The following is an 18,992-nucleotide window of genomic DNA, read 5'->3' as shown; positions in this document are numbered from 1 at the left end:
CACGATCTTTGTGAACATTGCAAAATCCCCAAAACTACAAATAAGACGTTTTTGACAGCGCAGAAAAATTAATTCGTTTGGCAGAAAAAAAATTATTCATCTGATGCAGGTCAACAACAACGAAAGAAATTGAAGAAAGACGTTTTATTTTCTGCTGTGCGATGCGCGTGTAGGCGACCGCTGCTTGGTACGTAGCATTAGACTGTTGAGTCTTCATCAGAGCATCTCAAAAATAATGTAGGGAAGGCTGAACATTGTGTATACTTATCGAGGAGGTCTGAGCGGTGAACCCCGCGAATAAGCTAGAAAGGACAAGTTACACACGATCTTCTGACCGATGCTCTGAAGAAAGTTGTACTCTCCGTCCTCGTATTTCCAAACTTCTGGGTGATACAGCTTGAAATATATTCAGGTGTGTCAGAATCTAGCAAAAATAACTGAATTTATATAAATACGCTTTTTAATGCACTAAACCATAAAAGCGGGCTTTTCCTAGCACTGGCACTGCTGCCTATTACAAGCGGAGTGTAGCAGACGACAGAGGCGCAATCGAGTACCTAAGCCGACGTCAGAGGCAGGGGGCGCCACTCAACCATCTCACCGCCAATAGCTTCGAAGGATCACCCTCACCCATATTTTAGGTGCGAAGCACCTTAGGACCTCGCTTTGTCCGTGCCTTGGCATCCGTGTACACAGTATTGCGCATGCGCGAGGAGCCTTGGATTGAATTCGATTGAATTGAATTGGATTGGATTGGATTTGGATTGGGTTGGATTGGATTAAATTGAATTGTATCAAATTGGATTGGATTGGAAATGTATATACTGTACACACGCGTTGTCACTCACATGCACGGGTGGGCAATGCCACGGGTGATTTACAGCAAGAACGAGCCCCAGTGCTTCACCCACTCGCCATGATTCACTTCATGGAGATGCGTGTTTATCTGGATAGTGTTTCCGCGAGAAGACAAATTTAATGGAAACCCGGTTTTTGGAATATTCCCTGCAGAGTTCATACACGCATAATTTGTGCTCTCTCCAATAAGCAGCAAACAAAGTGTTAGATTTTTCTTCAGACGTCCCTTACCTTGCCTGACCTTTCGCATAACCCAACTTGTCCTTATAACTTTCCACTTTTCGTCATACTTACATGTCAGAAGTTTGTTACGAACCACTCTAGTATGTCAGCGTAATACAGCGAACAAGATCATATTTCGTGTATTGTTGCTACAAATTCGCTCAAGTAATGCAACGTCATGCGATCAAGAGCAATCTAGTCTTCGATTTTTGAAAGTTGTGAAAAAAATCAAAGATAGCATTGTTGTATAGTCATTAAAATTAGAACAAAATACCCGACTTATCTGGAGTACATGTATTTTTCTAATCGAGGTGGAGTAGGAGTAAATGTCTCTATTAAGCAGTTGGCCTTGAGGAAGAGTCCTTGTGCTAGGACCTCTTGAGACCGTCCGGCTTCCTGGGCTCTCTAACATTTTTGCTAAAAATGGTCTCGAAAACAATATGGTGGACAAATAATACTAAAAAATTTAACTCCCAGGCTTGTTTAGGTGCAGAGAGAGAGAATATGACATTTTGGCATTTTTTGGAAATATTTCACGTTTGAAATTTTTTATTGGAAAGACTTCCCTGGGCAAACCAAATACAAATTTAAAATTCATTTAAAAGTACGAGAAGTGTCGACAGAAAAAAATCTGCGGTGATAGCTGAACAAGTTGGTGTTTTACGGAGGCAAAATTTTCAAATTTTGCGCTCCTTGTCCAACGCGTCTGTGACCCGAGCCGACATTGGGATTTTATTTTAGAAAGGGTAGGTTATTTTCTTTATCACTTATGTGTTATTCCCTCTGCACAAGGAGCTATATACAAATTTTCCGCCCAAATTAAAAATGTCGGCCAAACACATGTCCCATCTTTTGAAAACATCCCAAACTAGTTCCTATACGCCATTAAGGGCAGGACGAAAAAGTGTCCGGTGAATCGTCTCTACTTCACCTGCTTTTCCTTAATACCTGTCCTATCATTTTAAGTTGTCTTTGAAATCGCACCACGGCTATTGGGGAATTTTTGTTTGTATTTTGTGTTTACGGCCGCTTTAAACTACGAAGCATTTCCTTCTCGCTTCACTGACAATTCAACTCATCCAACCCATTCGCAAACAGGTTCGAGCTATCGAGCCGGTTCGCGAACCGGTTTACGTGATTTACTCGAACCGAAACTGAACCGAAGCGAAATGATTTTACCCGAACCTGAACCGTAATCGAAACCGCATTTTCTTTCCGTTCAACGCACTGGAATATATAGCGGCTACCATAAATCAGTCAACAAAGCCAACAAGAACTATGGAAGCTCCTTTCGTAAATAAAATGCTGAAAACGTCAAGTTTGCTTCTATGCAACCCATGTCAAAGTCCAAAATACACGCTACTTCAACTGTGCTTCAATGGCGCAATCAAATAAACGTCGGCTTCATAACGCAAGGACCCAGGTTCGATTCTGACCAAGGTGCGTTTTTTTTTTTTCTTGAGGCGCTTAATATCCATTTGGGAAAACACATTGTGTAATTTGGCTTTCCTGCAGAGTGTGTTTTCCGAAGAAAGAAGCTTCGCGTTTCATCATCGTGTGCCCTCCCTTAGTGTAAGGTTTGCTTTCCTGCATTGCGTTTTCGCCTTTTACGCCACCAGTGAGAGATCAAAAGCTTCGCTTTGAAAAGCTTTCTGCGTTGGTTCGTATACTCACTCTCGTAAGTTGCAACACACGGGGCGACATGCCCCCACACTTGCGCAGGCTTGCGAGCCCGTGAATGCGGTGGCAGTAGTTTGTCCCGTCACAAACATTGTGGAGAAAGCGAGTACGTCATTCATTATTAAGATAGAGCGCAGAGCACACAGAAAAATGGACACGTGTATCCACGGGGTGAATGATGATGAGTGGGCGAAGCTCCTGAGGGGAAATCATCGGTAAAACCAGAGTCCTTCAATGCTTTACTGGTCACGAAACTGCTCCGTAACTCAATGGGAGAGCTTCATATGCTGCATTTGGCCACCGCGCGGTGGCGCCACCCTCTCACTGAGGTCACTCCTCGGGCGGCGTTGCGCTGGCTCGAACGGCGGAGCAGCGGCGAGTTGTGTTTGTTTTGTGCGGGAAAAAAATGTAACGTGCATATAGCGCTCTTGTGATGCGACTTAAGTAGTGAAACGACGATGCCGAACATGTGTTGCGTCCCGGGATGTCGTTCCTTGTACAACGATACCACAGAAAATGTTTCCTTGTTCTGTTGACCGAGCGACGGGCAGCTGTGTGAGAAATGGAGGGGTGCCATTCCAAGGCAAGCAACGGGAGATTTCAGCTTCGATTAGAAGTGTGCGACAGTGTGTGGAAATGCACTGTGTGTGAGAATGGAAAAAGCAATGTACCCTTTTGAGAGCATCGTGGGCCTAGAATTGTACAAGGCTAACTTAAAGCCGGATTTTTGTCATATCAGTCAAGTTGTAGCGGTGCTTCATTGCCTGTTTGCAAACCTGTATTACCTTGCACTCAGGCTCGCGTGTAAAAAAGCTTTGGGACATCCTTGTGCTTTTACTCTTCATATTTCCGCGAATTATCCCTTACGGTTCGTTTTGTTTGTTTTGTAACCGCGCGTAGCCGAGTCCTGTTTCTTATCTGGCGTTTCAACCGGAGTGCCCGTTTGCTCTTTTTGACGTACGTCCCATCGGGCAATATTGTTTGATATGGAAAGGGTGCCACCTTGTCGCTAACTTGTTTTTTTGTTTCTTCGACAATGCTTTCGATCCTTTTTCCATGTATCTGAAATTAATAACGTTCCAAGAGTAATGCATGCATAGCAAACCCCGCGAAACACACTTTATCGACGTTCATCTGTTCACGTCACACTGGGGACTGCTTCTTCGACGTTTGTCTTTCATTCTAGTTTTTTTTAGTGCAGGAGATCGTAAGCTTGCTGCGTTCAGAAAAACTTTGCGTCGTTCTTGGCTACGTGGCAATATTTTGTTTCCTTCGTGTGCTGCACATCGCAGCGCGAAAAAATAAATTTTTGCACGCTGGACCACGCTCTTTTGTCTCCCTTCGTAACATAAAATTTTTTGTTGCGTGTGATAAAATCAGTTTCATTGTTCTTTTTTCGCTTCCTGTTTTTGCAAGGATTGCAAAGCGTGGAAGCAGAAAGACACATGGTGTAACATATATCTCTTCGTATTTTGATCTTTCGCGTTTCTGCAGCGTTTTTAGATGTTCTCAAGTATATACCCACTAATCAAAACGACAATACTATTGGGCTATCTCTTCTAGCGTCCTGTGCATTCCAGAGCAATCAACGGATTCATTAGGCGTAGTCTGAAGGACACGTACTTGGTTTCTTTCAGTTTTTTTTTATTGTATTATCGATAGGCCCGCAGCAGTCCGTGACTACACAGCTACCGTATGTGTGGTATTTACAACTTTGCTTTAAGAAAAGAAGCAATATAGATTTAAAAATCCGCAAACACGACGGCGCAGCGCTTGTGCCAGAGCACACAGAAGCCGTTGCCGTTCGCGGCCGAAGTCTACGGTAACTTACTTCGAAAAATAAAACCCCAATGAAGGCAGGTGATAAACACAATAACTGGGCTATTCATAGCTAACTACTACGAAAAAAAAAACACTTAACTCACGCAGACACCAAAAGCAGCGAGCGTTTGCACGCAAGAGCTGGCCAATACGCCGCACGCGCTGCGGCTGGATGACCTTCGTGCGGCGGTGGCGCCTGTAGTGGCGCGCGCGGTCCCTATATGAAGTGAGCGCCGAAGTTTCGTGACCAGTAAAGCATTGAAGGACTCTGGTAAAACCGTGACTCTTCAGTGAAAGTTCGGCCACTACATCTGTGTCCGAACGTAACGTCTAGAAAGTCTCGCTTAAACCGCGCGTCGGCACCTTGGGGCTGAGCTCGCTTGATGCGTTTTGCAGACGCCTCACGAGCTCTCACTGCATCGGGGTCTGCCTGCCGATACGCGCGCTTTCTCGCCGCTTCCCGTTCTCTGACGTTTTGGAGATCCTCTTCGCGCCGCAGCCATGCCGCTTCGCGTACGGCAGGGTCCTCGCGCCGTTGCCGTGACGCTTGGGCCTCTCGTTCTCGAACGCCGGGATCTTGGCGGCGTCGTCGCGCAGCCAGACGACACGCTTCGGCCTCCCGCTCTCGTACGGCAGGATCTTGGCGGCGGCGTCGCGCAGCTTCACGGAGCGCTTCTGCCTCGCGGGCTCGAACATCTGCAGCCTTATCCATCGGGCGACTCCGAGCGCGCGCCAACGGCGAACGGATTTTATTACAACGCTCCCCGCCATCTAGTAAACAATCCAAGAACTAAACTAGAGGTAGCCACGCCATCTAGTAAACAATCCAAGCGCATCTTTTCATCATATACAAGTACCGCCATCTAGTAAGCAAACTAGAGGTAGCCACGCCATCTAGTAAACAATCCAAGAACTAAAGTAGAGGTGGCTACATACATACGTCGAGGATGGACAGACCCACGCCTTAAGGAGCTTCGCCCCTAAAATGGACACGTGTCCTCTTTTTTATGGCCGTTGTGCGCTTTGCGCTGTAATCTTTTTAATTTATTTATTTATTTATTTATTTATTTATTTATTTTATTTATTTATACATACTGCAGCCCAATCCGCCTCTTTCACAACCCCACTGCGCATGCGCAATCCCCTAGCGGCCAAGTCCCTAACCAGTCCAGTAGGGGCAGCAGACGACATTCCCCACAGCTCCCGCACAAGCGGGAAGGGGTCGTGGTTGTATTTACATTGTTTGTTTTTTGTGTGTGCTCGTTGTGCGCGGAACAATGCCCACAACTTGTGCTGCGTTCCGCTGTAACTTGGAGTGCCGAAAAGGGAACGGTGTCGGCTTGTATCGCTTCCCGTCGGCCGCACGCGATCGGCTACGGCGGCATGCGTCGCTCGCGTCGGCTCGGGTGTTGGGAACATATTTGATCGCTGCTATCTGTGCAACTGCGAATAACAATCCGCAACACAACTTTTCACTACACTATCATCCCCTTTCTCGCATGTGGAACTCTATTTAAGTTATGGCTGCCGTTTGAGCGATCGGTGACCAAGACATCTGCGTAGCCTGTTTCGATGCTTCCGCGCAGGTATCGCCATCTCTGGGCCGCTCGGCGCAACGCGCGCCGCGGCGACCGGTCAGCGTATACGCTTGCATCGCGGCAGATATATCTGATCGCCGCTTTTAAAATAAGCCCTGACAACAATCCCTAGCACAATTTTTCACCACACTAACACCTACTTTCTCGCATGTGGAACTTTTTAGCGATCAGATTGACAGAGCAGCGACAAGCGCGGTTGCTACCGTGGTCTGCGCCGGTTCGAGCCGCTGAGTGCGTCGAGCTGGCAGGCGCGGCCGGCGTGTGCGCGGACTGTTTCCGAAGGCAGAAAACGCTTCACGATTGCTTGCTTTATCCATTTCTTGCGAACAAAAGCGCAGAATCTACAAATTCAGCTCAGCGATCATCGTAGTTGACCGTGGAGCAAAAACAGTGGGCGGAGCGACGCCGACGACGCATCTCATGCGCGCATCGGGCCGTCTCAAATTCACGCGTACGACTAGTCGTGGCGACAGTCGTAACGATCAGTCGCATGCGAATCGCGTGTACCAGTCGTACATGTGTCCAGCGCTTAAAGGCATTTTGCGAACTGCCGGCCTTTGTTGAGCTGGCGATCGCACTTCATGCCAGGCGACTCCAAGTACTGCTCGCTCTGCTACTCGGCCGGCACACCGGGCACACGGATCTGACCGAGATTTCTTTGCCAGCCCTCATTCAGTGATAAGAAGCCGCCTGGTATTATGTGATGACCAGGGGCTGTCATCTTAAGGCGTTATAACACCAACACAGAAGAAAAACTTCGGCTGCTCCTCGCCGTAATGTGGGATTGCCGTGCATACAACGAGAACGCAGCCGGAGGAAACGCCGGCAAACCCTACGGCTTCAACTTCCGCTAGGCACGCTAGGTGGCAGCACACCGCAATGAAAGAGGCGGATTGGGCTATCGCAGGAGTGGGTTGGTAGATAGAATGCAAAACAAGAGAGGTCATGCGCACAAGTCCGACAGCAGCAGAGATAGACGAACGAGGCTGAAACAAACATACGCGGAAGGAAAAACCGATCTGGAAGGAAGGGGAACACGCATCTCTGTTGGCAACAGCCGAGCAACTGTGGGCATGCCCAACGCGCCTGAGCGTTGCCTAGCAACGGAGACGAGCCCTTCTTTCTTCCTCGAGTAGCATTTTTAACTACGAGCCTTCCCTGGGCTACTTAAACGCGAACATTCGCCTGTCTGCCTGTCTCTCCGTCGATACAACCACCCGGTTTGAAAGTTGGAATTATTCTCGCAAGAGGCGCTGATACAGGCAAGACATTTCAAACTTCCAAATGTGGAATGTAGTAGCACACCTCATACGCGTCAACATTGTTCAGAAAAAAAGAAACCACTAGGCACATTTGAGGCAGCACATCAATCGGAAACTGGTACTAGGCAGCGTTCTTTTAACTGAAGATAGATGGGGGGCTGATTTTGCGATAGCAAGCAAAAAAAAAAAAAAACGCGCTAGAAACTTCATTTCTAGCACAAAATGCAAAAAGGTCTCGCCCCCCAGCCTCAGCTGGCGGCCCGAGCACCAAGCCCAACAGTAACAGAGGGTCCTACCAGATCGCGCCAGATGTGCGAACGCGGGAAAGTTGAATTGAATTCAGCAAGTCTCCTCTGCGTTTATCACGGGAAGAGCGAGACAGAGAGCAGCATGGGAGGGGAGTGTGAGAGGGAGGAGGGTCAATCACGTGGCACGGGAGGCAAAAAACTACCGGCGACGTTTGCAGCAAGGCAAGCAGATCCGCGGCCATTCTCTCGCTCAGGAAGCTTCAGGGTGAATGAACTAGTACCCTCGTAGTAACGTAGTAAAGGGATTAGCCGGCTCACATACATGAGAAGTACATTCTAGGAACAATTTAGGATAGAAGCAGCGTGCGCTAACCGTGCGCAAAAAAATTAGCAGTGGCTTAGCTCGGCTATGCCAAGATATACGTAGCGTGAGCTAAGGTTCAGCTGGTTATTATGACGTTTCCTAGTTGTCTAGGATTAGCTGACTACCATGCTTATTGCTGCTAAAACTATTTCCAATCCAATTCAATCCAGTCCAGCTCAGTCGTCACTGCTCCTCACGTATGCGCAGAACGGCTCTCCAGGAGCCACGCGAAACGGCTATCAAGCGGCTCCGGCGCAGCGTCAGGCTTGGCTACGCTCAACGGAGGCGCACAGCTGGGCACGCGCCGGCGCGAGTGCGTCTGCCGCGACTATGACGTCACTCCTCTGGAATGCGCAGTCCAGCGAATGTGCAGACCCAATTTTCTACACACCCGTACTTCAATTGGATTGGTTTTCCAATCCAATCCAATCCAATGCTCCTCGTACTTGCGCAGCACGGCCATTCTAGGCACTATACCTTCAAGGTCCACGCGAAACAGCTCAAACTTGGCCAGCGTAGCTTACTCTATACAAGTGCTAGAGTGGCTTTCGGGCCCCAAGTGACGATCAGCCTGGCAGCTGCAGGCGCTTCAGCCGCACGGCAGACCGCCTTTTAAAAGCGCAGCCGTTGTAGATCGGGCCTTTTCGTGTGTCCGCTGTAGGCCGTGCGTAACGCAGGGGTTGTAGCCGGTTCCCAGACCCAGCGGTAGAGGGCTCAGGAATCCCGCCGCCGTTGTTAGCCTCGCAAAAACCGGTTAGCAGACCCTCCTATAGATGGCGCAGTGGTCTCGCAGGAGCGGGTTTCTCTCTCTCTCTCTCTCTCTCTCTCTCTCTCTCTCTCTCTCTCTCTCTCTCTCTCTCTCATATTGGAGGAGGGATACGGGGTGGACCCTCCCGCCGCTAACGTTTGGCTACCGGCCCTTTTGCAAGTACCGTAGCATTCGCGTGGCGACGGCGCTGCCGTTCTAGGGCGAGCGTCCGTTGAGTTCGAACCGACAGAAGGGGACCACAGCTGCGTTGCTTCAGCCATAGCCTCCTTTATAACCTACTGTGCCTGCTCTATCTCCCGGAAACCGATTGGAGCAGCCGGCTCACTGTGGGGGTGCCAAGTTCCCAGGTTTCTTGATGGCCATGCCGATGCGTACTGCTGCTTCAGGCCGAGGGGAACTGAAACGTAACTCGGCGTCGTCTGCTACGCGCAGGCGTGTTCCTGCTACAAAAGTCTGCAAGGCGGCGAGTTCGGGCTTCATGAGTCAATATTAAACCTCGAAGGTTTATGGGCAGCGCCGTAGAATTACTAAGAGGCGCTTATTTTGCTGTTCCCGTCGCCACGCTCGCCTTTTTGCGTTCACTACGGAAGTTCCATAATCATCCGTGTTTTCACCGCTATATGAGCTGCAGTTGCTATTCTCCCGCTCAATAAGGGTCGATAAGTTAGAAATACTGAGATTCCAATACGTTTTTAATGGCAATGCAGTCAAGAAACACGATTTTAATTTTTTAAACGAGTCTCCCTTTTTTGTATTTACGAGTTCATTCAGTCTCGTTCTGTCGCTAGTATTCTTTGCGGTCTTCGGAAGGGTGCGTGCCCACTCTCTTTCCCTCTTTAGCTCTCCATCGCCGCGCTGCACGTATAGGAAGGACGGAAGGCGGCCATTGCGCATGTAGTGGGTACTGACGACGCGGTAATCACCACAGCGGAGCCACTGCAATGACGACTTCGAACTTTGGCTCAAGGCGATACTCAGCATTTGAGGGCCCCTTTAAAAGCTTAGGATAAATATTCGGAATGCGCTTAGCTAGAATACGTTGAAGCTTTTTAGATACATTTGGTCGGTGCTCATGAAGCAGATGTTTTCATGAATACGAACACAAAATTCTGCGATTGGGATCTGCGATTCGTGTTCATGTCTGACTGATACAACATACGGTCCTCCCAACTACAATAATTGTGAAAGGAAATAAATTGCATCAGAAAGCGCTTACACTTGAAATTCCCAGCAACCACGAGTACTTGTTGTAGCTGTGCAATTAAATACATCTGGACGCCTTTGCGTGCTTACACCAGCACACACGCACAAACACATACACAAACAAAGCAGAGCTATTACACACATAAAAGAGCCCTCTTACCTCCCCTCAAATTTCCCGATATCATCCTGACTCAATCCTGAACCATGTCATCACAAAACTCGCCAAATGGAAGATACCAGCAAGTTCCTGACGAAAGTGGTTTTTCTTCACAGCCTGTCCTTTGATAATGCATGCAGGTGCAGCAAAAACGTTTTTTCCGCTACACTGGCATATTTACGCGAATTCATGAGCCTTAACACAGTAACTGCCACAACAATATTTATTTTGACAGCATGGTTGTGTGAAAAGGTGTAAAGCATATAAGTGGGTCTAAAGGCGTAGGCTGAACGGTTTTTCGAGAGAAGTTCGGTTACTTTCGGAGGTGAACTTGATGCGTCGCAAATTGAGGTGTTCGTAAATTTCTTCAACAGCAGAGATCCTCCCCCTTCCCATCACAAGCGCCATGTTCATCAAACATCACTGCATGCACTAAATACATACCGCATGCAGAAACCATAAAGTGTCAATGACGGAATTAATCAGGTCCGCAGTGCACGTTTACGAAAACTTAGATTGGGAGGCCACTGCCACTGGCGAATACTTAAGCAGCACATAACGCACAACCCGATCAGACGATATCCAAATTTCAGCACTAAAAATGCGTCTGAGTTCACCGTAGTCGCCTCGTTTGCTTCCTGCCACGGAAAAACGTGAGCTAAACAAAACAGTTAAGTAGTTTCGGCCCACGGAATAAGCTTTGCTTGGTCTGACCTCTACACTTCAACCCTTCCGGCATGGGTGGCCCAGCTACCGGTTTGGCTCTCCGGGTCATGGAGACATGCAAGCCCTCCAACCTCGGCAAGGTGCAAAGCAGTGGAGAGGAGATATTTACATATTTACATATCTACATATCTACATATCTACATATCTACATATTTACATATTTACACATTTACATACTTACAGGTAACGTGGCGTGTTTACAATGACAAAAGCCTATTTACATATGACCCAACCTAAAGCTTCAACGCCTTTTGAGACAGGGGCTTGGCAAAAAACATTTTTGCTACGTCATTTTTGTCACTAACGGAAAGTGCAAAGTTTGTCGGGACTGGCCGGAAGAACTTTGTGCACACCAAGGTCAGCAGAGCTGTGTGGTGTACAGGATTGGCACATTTCAGCTTGTCCTGCCCTGAAAGCACATTCTGGGCGTTCTTGACGGCTTGCTTTAGGAGGTTCTGTAGCTTTCTTCCTCGACGATCCAAAAAGGCCTCGATAAACTTCTTCAAGCCGCAGAGGACACGAAGAAACGTCGAAGATGGGTACAGGAGCCCATCCTCGGTCTTGGTGAAGGATCAGTCGATCGACGGGAGCGTATGATGGCGGCTTCACAAGCAACAGAAGGCACAGGTCACAGTCAATATTCTCTTTAACTGTGCGCGCAAGGTAGCCTCCGATCGTTGACAGGGCCGCCACGTCCGGCGTAGGCATGAGTGTTGGCGATGTGAGAAGGCTCTCCTCAAGCACGAACCTCACCTGCTCGGGAAATACGCCTTCATCGGTGCCCCGTTGAGCCGAATCCGTGAGGGGAAGAAATTTAGAGCTTCCTTCAGAGCTCATTACGTTACTGTTTGCACACGCTGCAATTATTCCTGTTTTCAGGATCTTCTCTATACCGGCAACGACTTAGATTTCCAATTCCGACGCAGCTGTCTGGTCGTTTCTTCCGGCTGTTTTTCGCGCACCCAAAAAAAGACTCTATTGGGTGGGATGACATTTTTCTTGTCAGAACAAAGTGGAATTTCTTCTCAGAAAGGAGGTACTTTACGCACTGAGCGTTGGACTCTGTGATGGGCAGCAGAGCCTCACAAGTCTCCTTCCTGAAGAAGTGGCTGTGGTCGCTTTCTTTCTTCATAGCTTCTAGGAACTTAATGAAATCCTCCACGAGCCAAACAAGACGTTCATCGCCAGTACTACGGTATTCTTCGCAGTCTGGCTGGTTTTGATGTATGTGTTGGGTACAGTTGCTGACGTCCATCAGCAAGAACCAGCGGTACATCGTTTCCATGAAACGGATAGTTGGTCCGGCAGTGGCAAAGCTGACATCCCTAGTGTGACCCGCCTGCTCTTGGAGATATTTCAGGGCACCAGTGACGGGTGTGGATAGCAGTTGGACAGCCCGTTTGACGTTCATTTTTTCCAGGTTCGTTGGGTACACGTGTTTCCGTGTCAGGAATCGAACCGGCTTAATGACACGGCCATTTTGCATAGTGTAGAGCTCCTTCAGGTGAGAGGTTGAAATCTGTCCGTCTTTGCCGAGGCAACGTGCCAGAAATTGCGACCGTACGTTCTTTATAATGTGGCATTGGTCGAAAGAGAAAAAGAGCTTTTTCGACGGATCTTCGGGGTGGTCAATGCAATGTGTGAAGTGGCCATTGCAAAATAGTTGCATGGCAGTGAGGTTGACCTTGTGAGTGTCGGTGACAATCCGAACAACCTCGAATCCGGTGCGCTCGACTTGCTTCAAAACAAAGCGCATGATGCCATGTAGCTGGTGACCGTCACAGTTTTGCGTGAAAATTTAAAGTACTCCACAGGAATCGTTAAACGCACAGAAAGGTCGTTTTATATAAAAAAAAGCAGCGAGTTAGCTAGAACTGACTCACCAGAGTTTTCACATTCATGTTGAGGCCTGAAGTCAACTTCTCCGATAAAGGCATTCTTCTGTTTGAGGTACTGCAGACGTGGCTTGATCCTATCTCATCAACGATGAGGGAACAAGCCTTGCTTGAGGTGCCTTCAACGCAGCTGCTTCCAGTTGCAGCCTTTTCTGGACTAGGGGGGTGCATCCAACTTGCCCATAAGTGCTGCCGACAGACTTTTGCAGCGTGCTTCTGCTGGGAAGCCTCAGCAGGCCTTCAGACAAGATGTGGTCGTAAGCACTCGTAGACAAGTTCCGTAGTACAACGGCATGTCGCAAAGTTGTTTCCGACCACGACGGCTTCTTCTTATTGAAATTCGTTGACTGATCCATGAGAAAGTTGGCGGCAAGGTCGTTAGCGTTTGCCGCGTCTGCGAGGTCCGCGAGTTTGAAGACGTTACAAGTTGCTTTCAGCTTATCGAGCTCCTCCTTGTAACTGTCCACTGTGCGCTTTAACCTCTGAATTCGGGCTTTGAGGTCTGTTTCTTTCCTGCGCCATTTTCGGCGTTCCAGCGCCAACGCAGATGTCTGCGCACTTACGTTGACTCGCACGCCTCGAGCCCTGATGGGATGTACGGGTACTTCACCTCCCCTGCTCGGGGACCCTGCCCTATTACAAGTTCCAAGCGCAACAGGTTCGTCCACGCCCTTTGCACCGCTGTCTGAGCAGTCCGTGCCTTGGGTTGACGGATGACCCGAAAAATCGCGCGAGGCACCTGAATGTTCGGCGTACTCCTGAGGGTACTTCGAAAAGTCCACAACCTCAGCCGCACCAACAGGAGAAAGAAGTGGAGGATCCCAATCGGGGACATTTTGATCTTCAATCCTAGCTTTATTAGCAGGGTGGGAATCACGCCCCTCTTTTTTCACGCCCCATTTTTCACATAATGGCTCAAGAAACAGCACGTTTTCACCACACCACACGCAACAAAGTCCGCAAAGCTGCGCTTAATTTCGCACAAAGCACTCCTGTACAACCTTAAGACAGCTGGATAAATTTGGTTGGCGACAGGATTAAATTGGTTAGCGGTTGAATTAAATTAGCTGGCACCTGAATTTAATTATATGGCACTTGTATTAAATTATCTGGCGTCTGAATTAAATTGTATGAAAATTTCTCCAATTAATTTGATTAAATTGAGTGGGAAAACCTGTAGTTCGTTCTATTTCTGGCCATGTTACTTTTAATATCTTTCTTGTTTAAACAGTAGTTTCCCGTCAGCGCTTGTTTTCATCATTCTTTTTTCCATGCTACAGCCAGAGTATCTTTTATACAGGCCATTTTTTTGCCACGGCCGGGCTAGAGCGGCGGCATGCGCGCGTTTGTATCAACACAGCGCGCGCCGCCGTTCTGTGTTGATAAGCGGCCGTGGTTTTGCAGTTGTAATAACTCTATGAGTTTTGCACTTGCAAAGGGCCTTGACAACTCCTTTACGACCCCCTCAATGTTGCCAGGTGGGAATGCAAACATTGACCATGCCCTCGTCAACACATAAGAACCTGGGATTAGAGCACCACCAGAGAGGACGGTGGAATTTCTGGCACTGAGCAGGCACAATAGGTTATAAAGGAGGCTATGCTTCAGCAGACCTCACACTGGGCGGAACTGCGTTTTGTTTTTCACGCGAAGCCGCACCGTACAAGGCACATGCAGCGGCTGTCTCTGCCATACGATTGCAGGAAAGGCGCAGTTTCATTACAACGAAAGCTTTGAACGGCCCAAGTAGCGGAAAAGTTGGGTCCGTGGTAGGCGTTGTCCGGCGTCTGCGGAGGCTCTTAAATCCCCATTCGCTGCGACGCGTCCCATAGTGTGCGCATGCGCAAGGATAGTTTGATGGCAGCGTTCAGCGTCCGGTGGCACGCGGCTCCCGTTCGCCTCGGCGTGGGTGTGCGCTTTGTGGCCGAAGAGCAGCAGAGGCCAAACAGCGCCATTTTGGATAATGTACGTTAGGTCCATCTCTATGAACGGTCACGGGGCTAAAATAGTCTACAGAAAAAAACACACCACACAAGGCAGTGTGGTCTGTCTTATTCTGTCGCCCCGTCCTTGTGCGCAATTTTATTTCCACCATGTCAGACCAACTAGCCCGTCAGAATGTTTTGATAAAATAGCCTGGTGGATGTAATGCGACTAAAAGTGATTCATGGGTGCAAGGGCCCCTTATTGAAATTTGAAGGTGGTCAAAGCAGCCGATTGCGAGGGCGCTAAAAGAACTTCAAACCGGGTGCATAAACAGTGGAGGAGGATAGTGAAAAGTTCGAAGGAGCGCGCAGGGCTCTTGATTGGACATATTTCGTTGCACACATCATTTCTTGCCCCACCCTGAGCCTGCGTGATCCGGTGACGACGAAATCGCAAGCTTTAAAGTTGATGTGCGACCTTCAGTCTTGTTTTCGTACCAGACTCGTCTTCATACAGGCCATTCTGAAATCACGTTCAGCAGGTGAATCCCAATAATTTCGCCCATGCTGGTTTCGCACGCTTCCGCGGCCGTTTCCAGCTGCCGCGGCTGACAGAGTTGTGCAGGCGACGTTGCCTCGGGCCCCGGCTCACCTTGCAGAGGTCGAGGGTCTCCAACACGAGCAGCAGGTGGCGCGGCTCCTCCTCGAAGTACTCCTGGCCTTCTTCGTCGCTGTGGCTGCTCTCCTGGCTGCCGGGCACCTTGATCTCTTCCTCGATAACGTTCCAGTAGCTCGCCTGAAGTAGCAGAAATGGTTTATTGAAGAAAAAGGAAAAGAGGCCGAGGAAGAAAGATTGACGTGACGGCGTGGAGAAGAGAGCGAGGAGGAAAGTGACGGAGAGGGAAGCGGGAGGGGAGGGAAGCAGTGCTGTGTAAGCAGAGCTCTGTCCGCGGCTATCAAGAGATGCTGCAATGCAGCGCGCCGTCTCCCGTATGCAGAGCCGATGCGATGCTGTATGTGGCATTTATGAGTACTGGGTAATGACTCGTGGCCATTTCTGAGATGTATACAGTCGAGTCCACTTATAACGATACCGTTTAGAACAATATACTGGATATAACGATGAACCGCTATAGCACCGTCTGCTTTTGTATGCTTTTCGTGAGAAAACAAACCGTTTATTACAATGCTCCAGTGCCGCGATATCGGATATAACGCTTGAATCGGGTTACACCAAGCACCGAAAACGCGAGCCGCCGCCGTCTCTCCACGCCAACCAGGCCGGCCCCATGCGCCGCGATGCGCCTCGCATCCCGTCCACCCCTGAGAAAACGAGTCAACTGCGCCGCTTACGAGGAAGCGAGTGGAGGAGGGGAACAGTTCTCCTTCTAAACACCCCTCCCAATGCAGCCGCTTTGGCTCCGTCCCCGTGCCTGCTGCTTTGAATTTGTCTCGGTGCCTCTTCACCTACCTCCGCTTTTCCGCGGATCAAACGTCAGGGCCGATGTTTTGGAAATGTCTGAGTGCCTCGCTGAAGAGGCGATCGTTGCGCGGATACGGGCTGCGGACAGCGGTGGCAGTGACAACTCTGACGACGCGGTTGCACAGCCTACTCGGGTAGCACCTCCGCAGGAGGCCCACCGCATGATAGTCTCTTGGGGACTTCGTTTCCACCAAAGACCCTTCGCTCAGATAGGTGAAGCACCTATAGATGCCGTTGAAAAAGATGTGCGCCAGCGTCATGTGCAGCAAACAAAGCTGACCGAGTATGGATTCTTTTCCACAAATAGGTAGTAGTACAGCCTTGCTTGCCTGCAAATAAAATGTTTTTAGCTCTGCTCTGTCTTTTTATTTAGCAACCCGCATATAACAATCATCGGTTATAACGATGTGATATCCGTGGCACTTGGATATTGTTAAAAGTGGACTAGACTGTACTACTTTTTCAGTGCACTGAGTAGTTGCAAGCAGATTGGATGCGTCGGCGTGTGCGGGCATCAGTGACAGCCTGCAATTAGTGCGACGATTCCTACTAGGACACCATTGCAAATTTTAAAGCGAAACTTCCTATGCTTCAATGGCGGCGTCCGGCTCACGGCAAAAGCCACTGCAGGAGAGCCAACTTACACAAGAGGTTCCCACGAAGGCAAATCAAGCGCCTCAAGAAGAGAAAAACGCTTCATGTAGTCCCAATGGAACCTTTGTCCCTGGCGTTATGAAGGGGATGCTTATCCCACACGATCGAAGCATCTTGATTTCGGACTTGACTCAGGTTGCGTGGGATAATGCTTCGCGTTTTGACAATATTTCTCTCAATTAAGAAAGGGGCTCTGATTTTTCCTGTTTCTTTTCACGAATAATCATGCGCGAGGATCCTCCCTGTACAGAGGATTCTGCTCGCAGCAGCCGCAGCAGTGGCGGTGGCGGCGTCCGGGCGGCGTACCATGCAGGGAAAGTGCAGGGGCAGCGGCACGATGCTGGTCCAGGGCAGCACGGCCTCCAGGTACCAGATGGCCGTCCCACCCACGGCCGAGCTGAAGCCCATGGCCAACATCAAGTCGAACGGCGACACGTTGTCGCGGTCCAGCGCCGGCCGGTAGATGCTCGGCAAGTCGAACGTCAAGTCTGCGCGCGACGAAGGAGACACCCCGTTTTTCCAACGGCCCCCAAAATTCTAGGTTAGCCCAGGTAAGGTCGAGCAAGGGATTTTTCCAATGGGCGCTATGAGACACCGCGATAGAATGCGGCAGCTGAGATGCCGATTAAGCGCATCTAAGGCATGATATCTTCAGATGGCACGACAGGGCTGCTCCTGCAGGGGCGCGTGTAGGCTTTCCCTACTGATAACAGCCAACTGACGCGTGACGCCATCTAGGGGCAGATTTGAACATGTATCCACGTGCTTCATACGGCATTTAACCAGGCCTCTCAAGCTTCGACGTTCCCTGTCTTCCCTATAGGAGGCGTAAAAATCGGCGCCCCACGTGACCAACCTACAGCGCAGTTTTCGACCATCAAGTCCACCAGACGGCGCAACCGAAAGGTTACTTTTGGTAGAGAATACAAAACATTCATTCCGTGACTCAGAGAGCCTACAAAGTTCGCTTACAATGTGTTGTATAAAAATATTATTAACAAGTTCCACATCAAACATCCGTTGAGCAAAAATGTACGCAACTTTTTACGAACAGCCGACTGGTGCACCACCTCGTTTCTGAATTCGCAACCACAAAGCCACCAATTCAAATTGAAACCGCTGCAACGGCCCAGCGTTTCTATGTGCGCGGAACACTGGTTTCGTGACTGTTATTGCTGTTATGTGCTTTTGCGTCCATGAGTTGTTGAGAGGACTGGCAAAACACGGGAAGTTGGTGCTTGTGGAAAGACAAATGTGGGAAATTGCGCATCGAAAGACAGCTGTCGAGTCCGGAATATTTGATTCTTCCAACAGAAGGTGAGTGTTATGCACTCCGCTAGAAAGACGGTGCAAACGAAACCGTTGTCGCCGTCAATACCTCATTTGTGCATGACTTCCGCTGGAATATTGTCTTATTACATGATTCAAATATAAAATCTGCATTCCTCGGAGTTTTTGATCAGAGTGCATGCGGAGTTACCTAAAAAAATTGAAAAAAAGAGAAAAACCCTTAAGAAACAGCCTCTCAACTCTCCTGGCCGCTCTCGAACATTTCTGACTATCTATTGAACCCGAAAAGTTGTTTCTCTGAGTGCGTGTGACATGATTCTCTTAAGTGTTCGTTCTTCCAATTTAATTTACCTTTTCCATTCATTCCTCGTTTTTGTTCAGATAAAACCAAAGAACAAAGAAGCACACTCCGGAAGGCGACCACATCAAGTTCTCATCACGAGCAAATGTATTATGTTGCCTGCAGATAATTGTTACAAAGTACCAGGTATTTTCACCAATGGAAATTTCACTTATGGAAATGAAATTTCTTGTTGCATTTTTACTGTGTAAATATGAAGGTAAAATTATTTAGACCTAGCGTGTTTAATTACATTCTATACGTCATCAGCAAGTGAAATATCTCGTTCATGAGTATTAATTACAGCAGATGATTCGTAACCACCCTAGAGCGTAATAAACAGCTGACACCAACGTTATGTACATGCTATTGTTGAACGGTAAAGCTACTGTTTATGCCAGCATCAAGCATAATAATAGAGCATGCAAAAAGCATTACTGTAATTAAATTAGTTAGCATTTACCTAGTTAGCAATTGTCATGCAACAGAGCATATCG

The 18,992-nt window shown here is 48.6% G+C and overlaps 1 protein-coding gene across 1 annotated transcript in view; it reads right to left on the bottom strand.

The window, feature by feature from the left end:
* The window catches only part of LOC144161541 (phospholipid-transporting ATPase ABCA3-like), a 65,835-nt gene that overhangs the window by 12,290 nt on the left and 34,553 nt on the right, over positions 1–18,992 (bottom strand). The window contains exons 6-7 of the mRNA XM_077692196.1: positions 17,172–17,353; positions 15,381–15,524 (exon numbers count right to left, since the gene is read on the bottom strand). Of these exons, the coding sequence (XP_077548322.1) occupies positions 15,381–15,524; positions 17,172–17,353 (326 nt within the window). The remainder of the gene's footprint in view (positions 1–15,380; positions 15,525–17,171; positions 17,354–18,992) is intronic.

Source organism: Haemaphysalis longicornis, unplaced genomic scaffold (assembly GCF_048455015.1).
Source record: "Haemaphysalis longicornis isolate Haplotype H1 unplaced genomic scaffold, Haemaphysalis longicornis Haplotype H1 scaffold_12, whole genome shotgun sequence".
Classification (NCBI taxonomy): Eukaryota; Metazoa; Arthropoda; class Arachnida; order Ixodida; family Ixodidae; genus Haemaphysalis; species Haemaphysalis longicornis.
The sequence above is the reverse complement of the archived record's forward strand: the minus strand, read 5'-3'. Positions and strand labels throughout refer to the sequence as shown.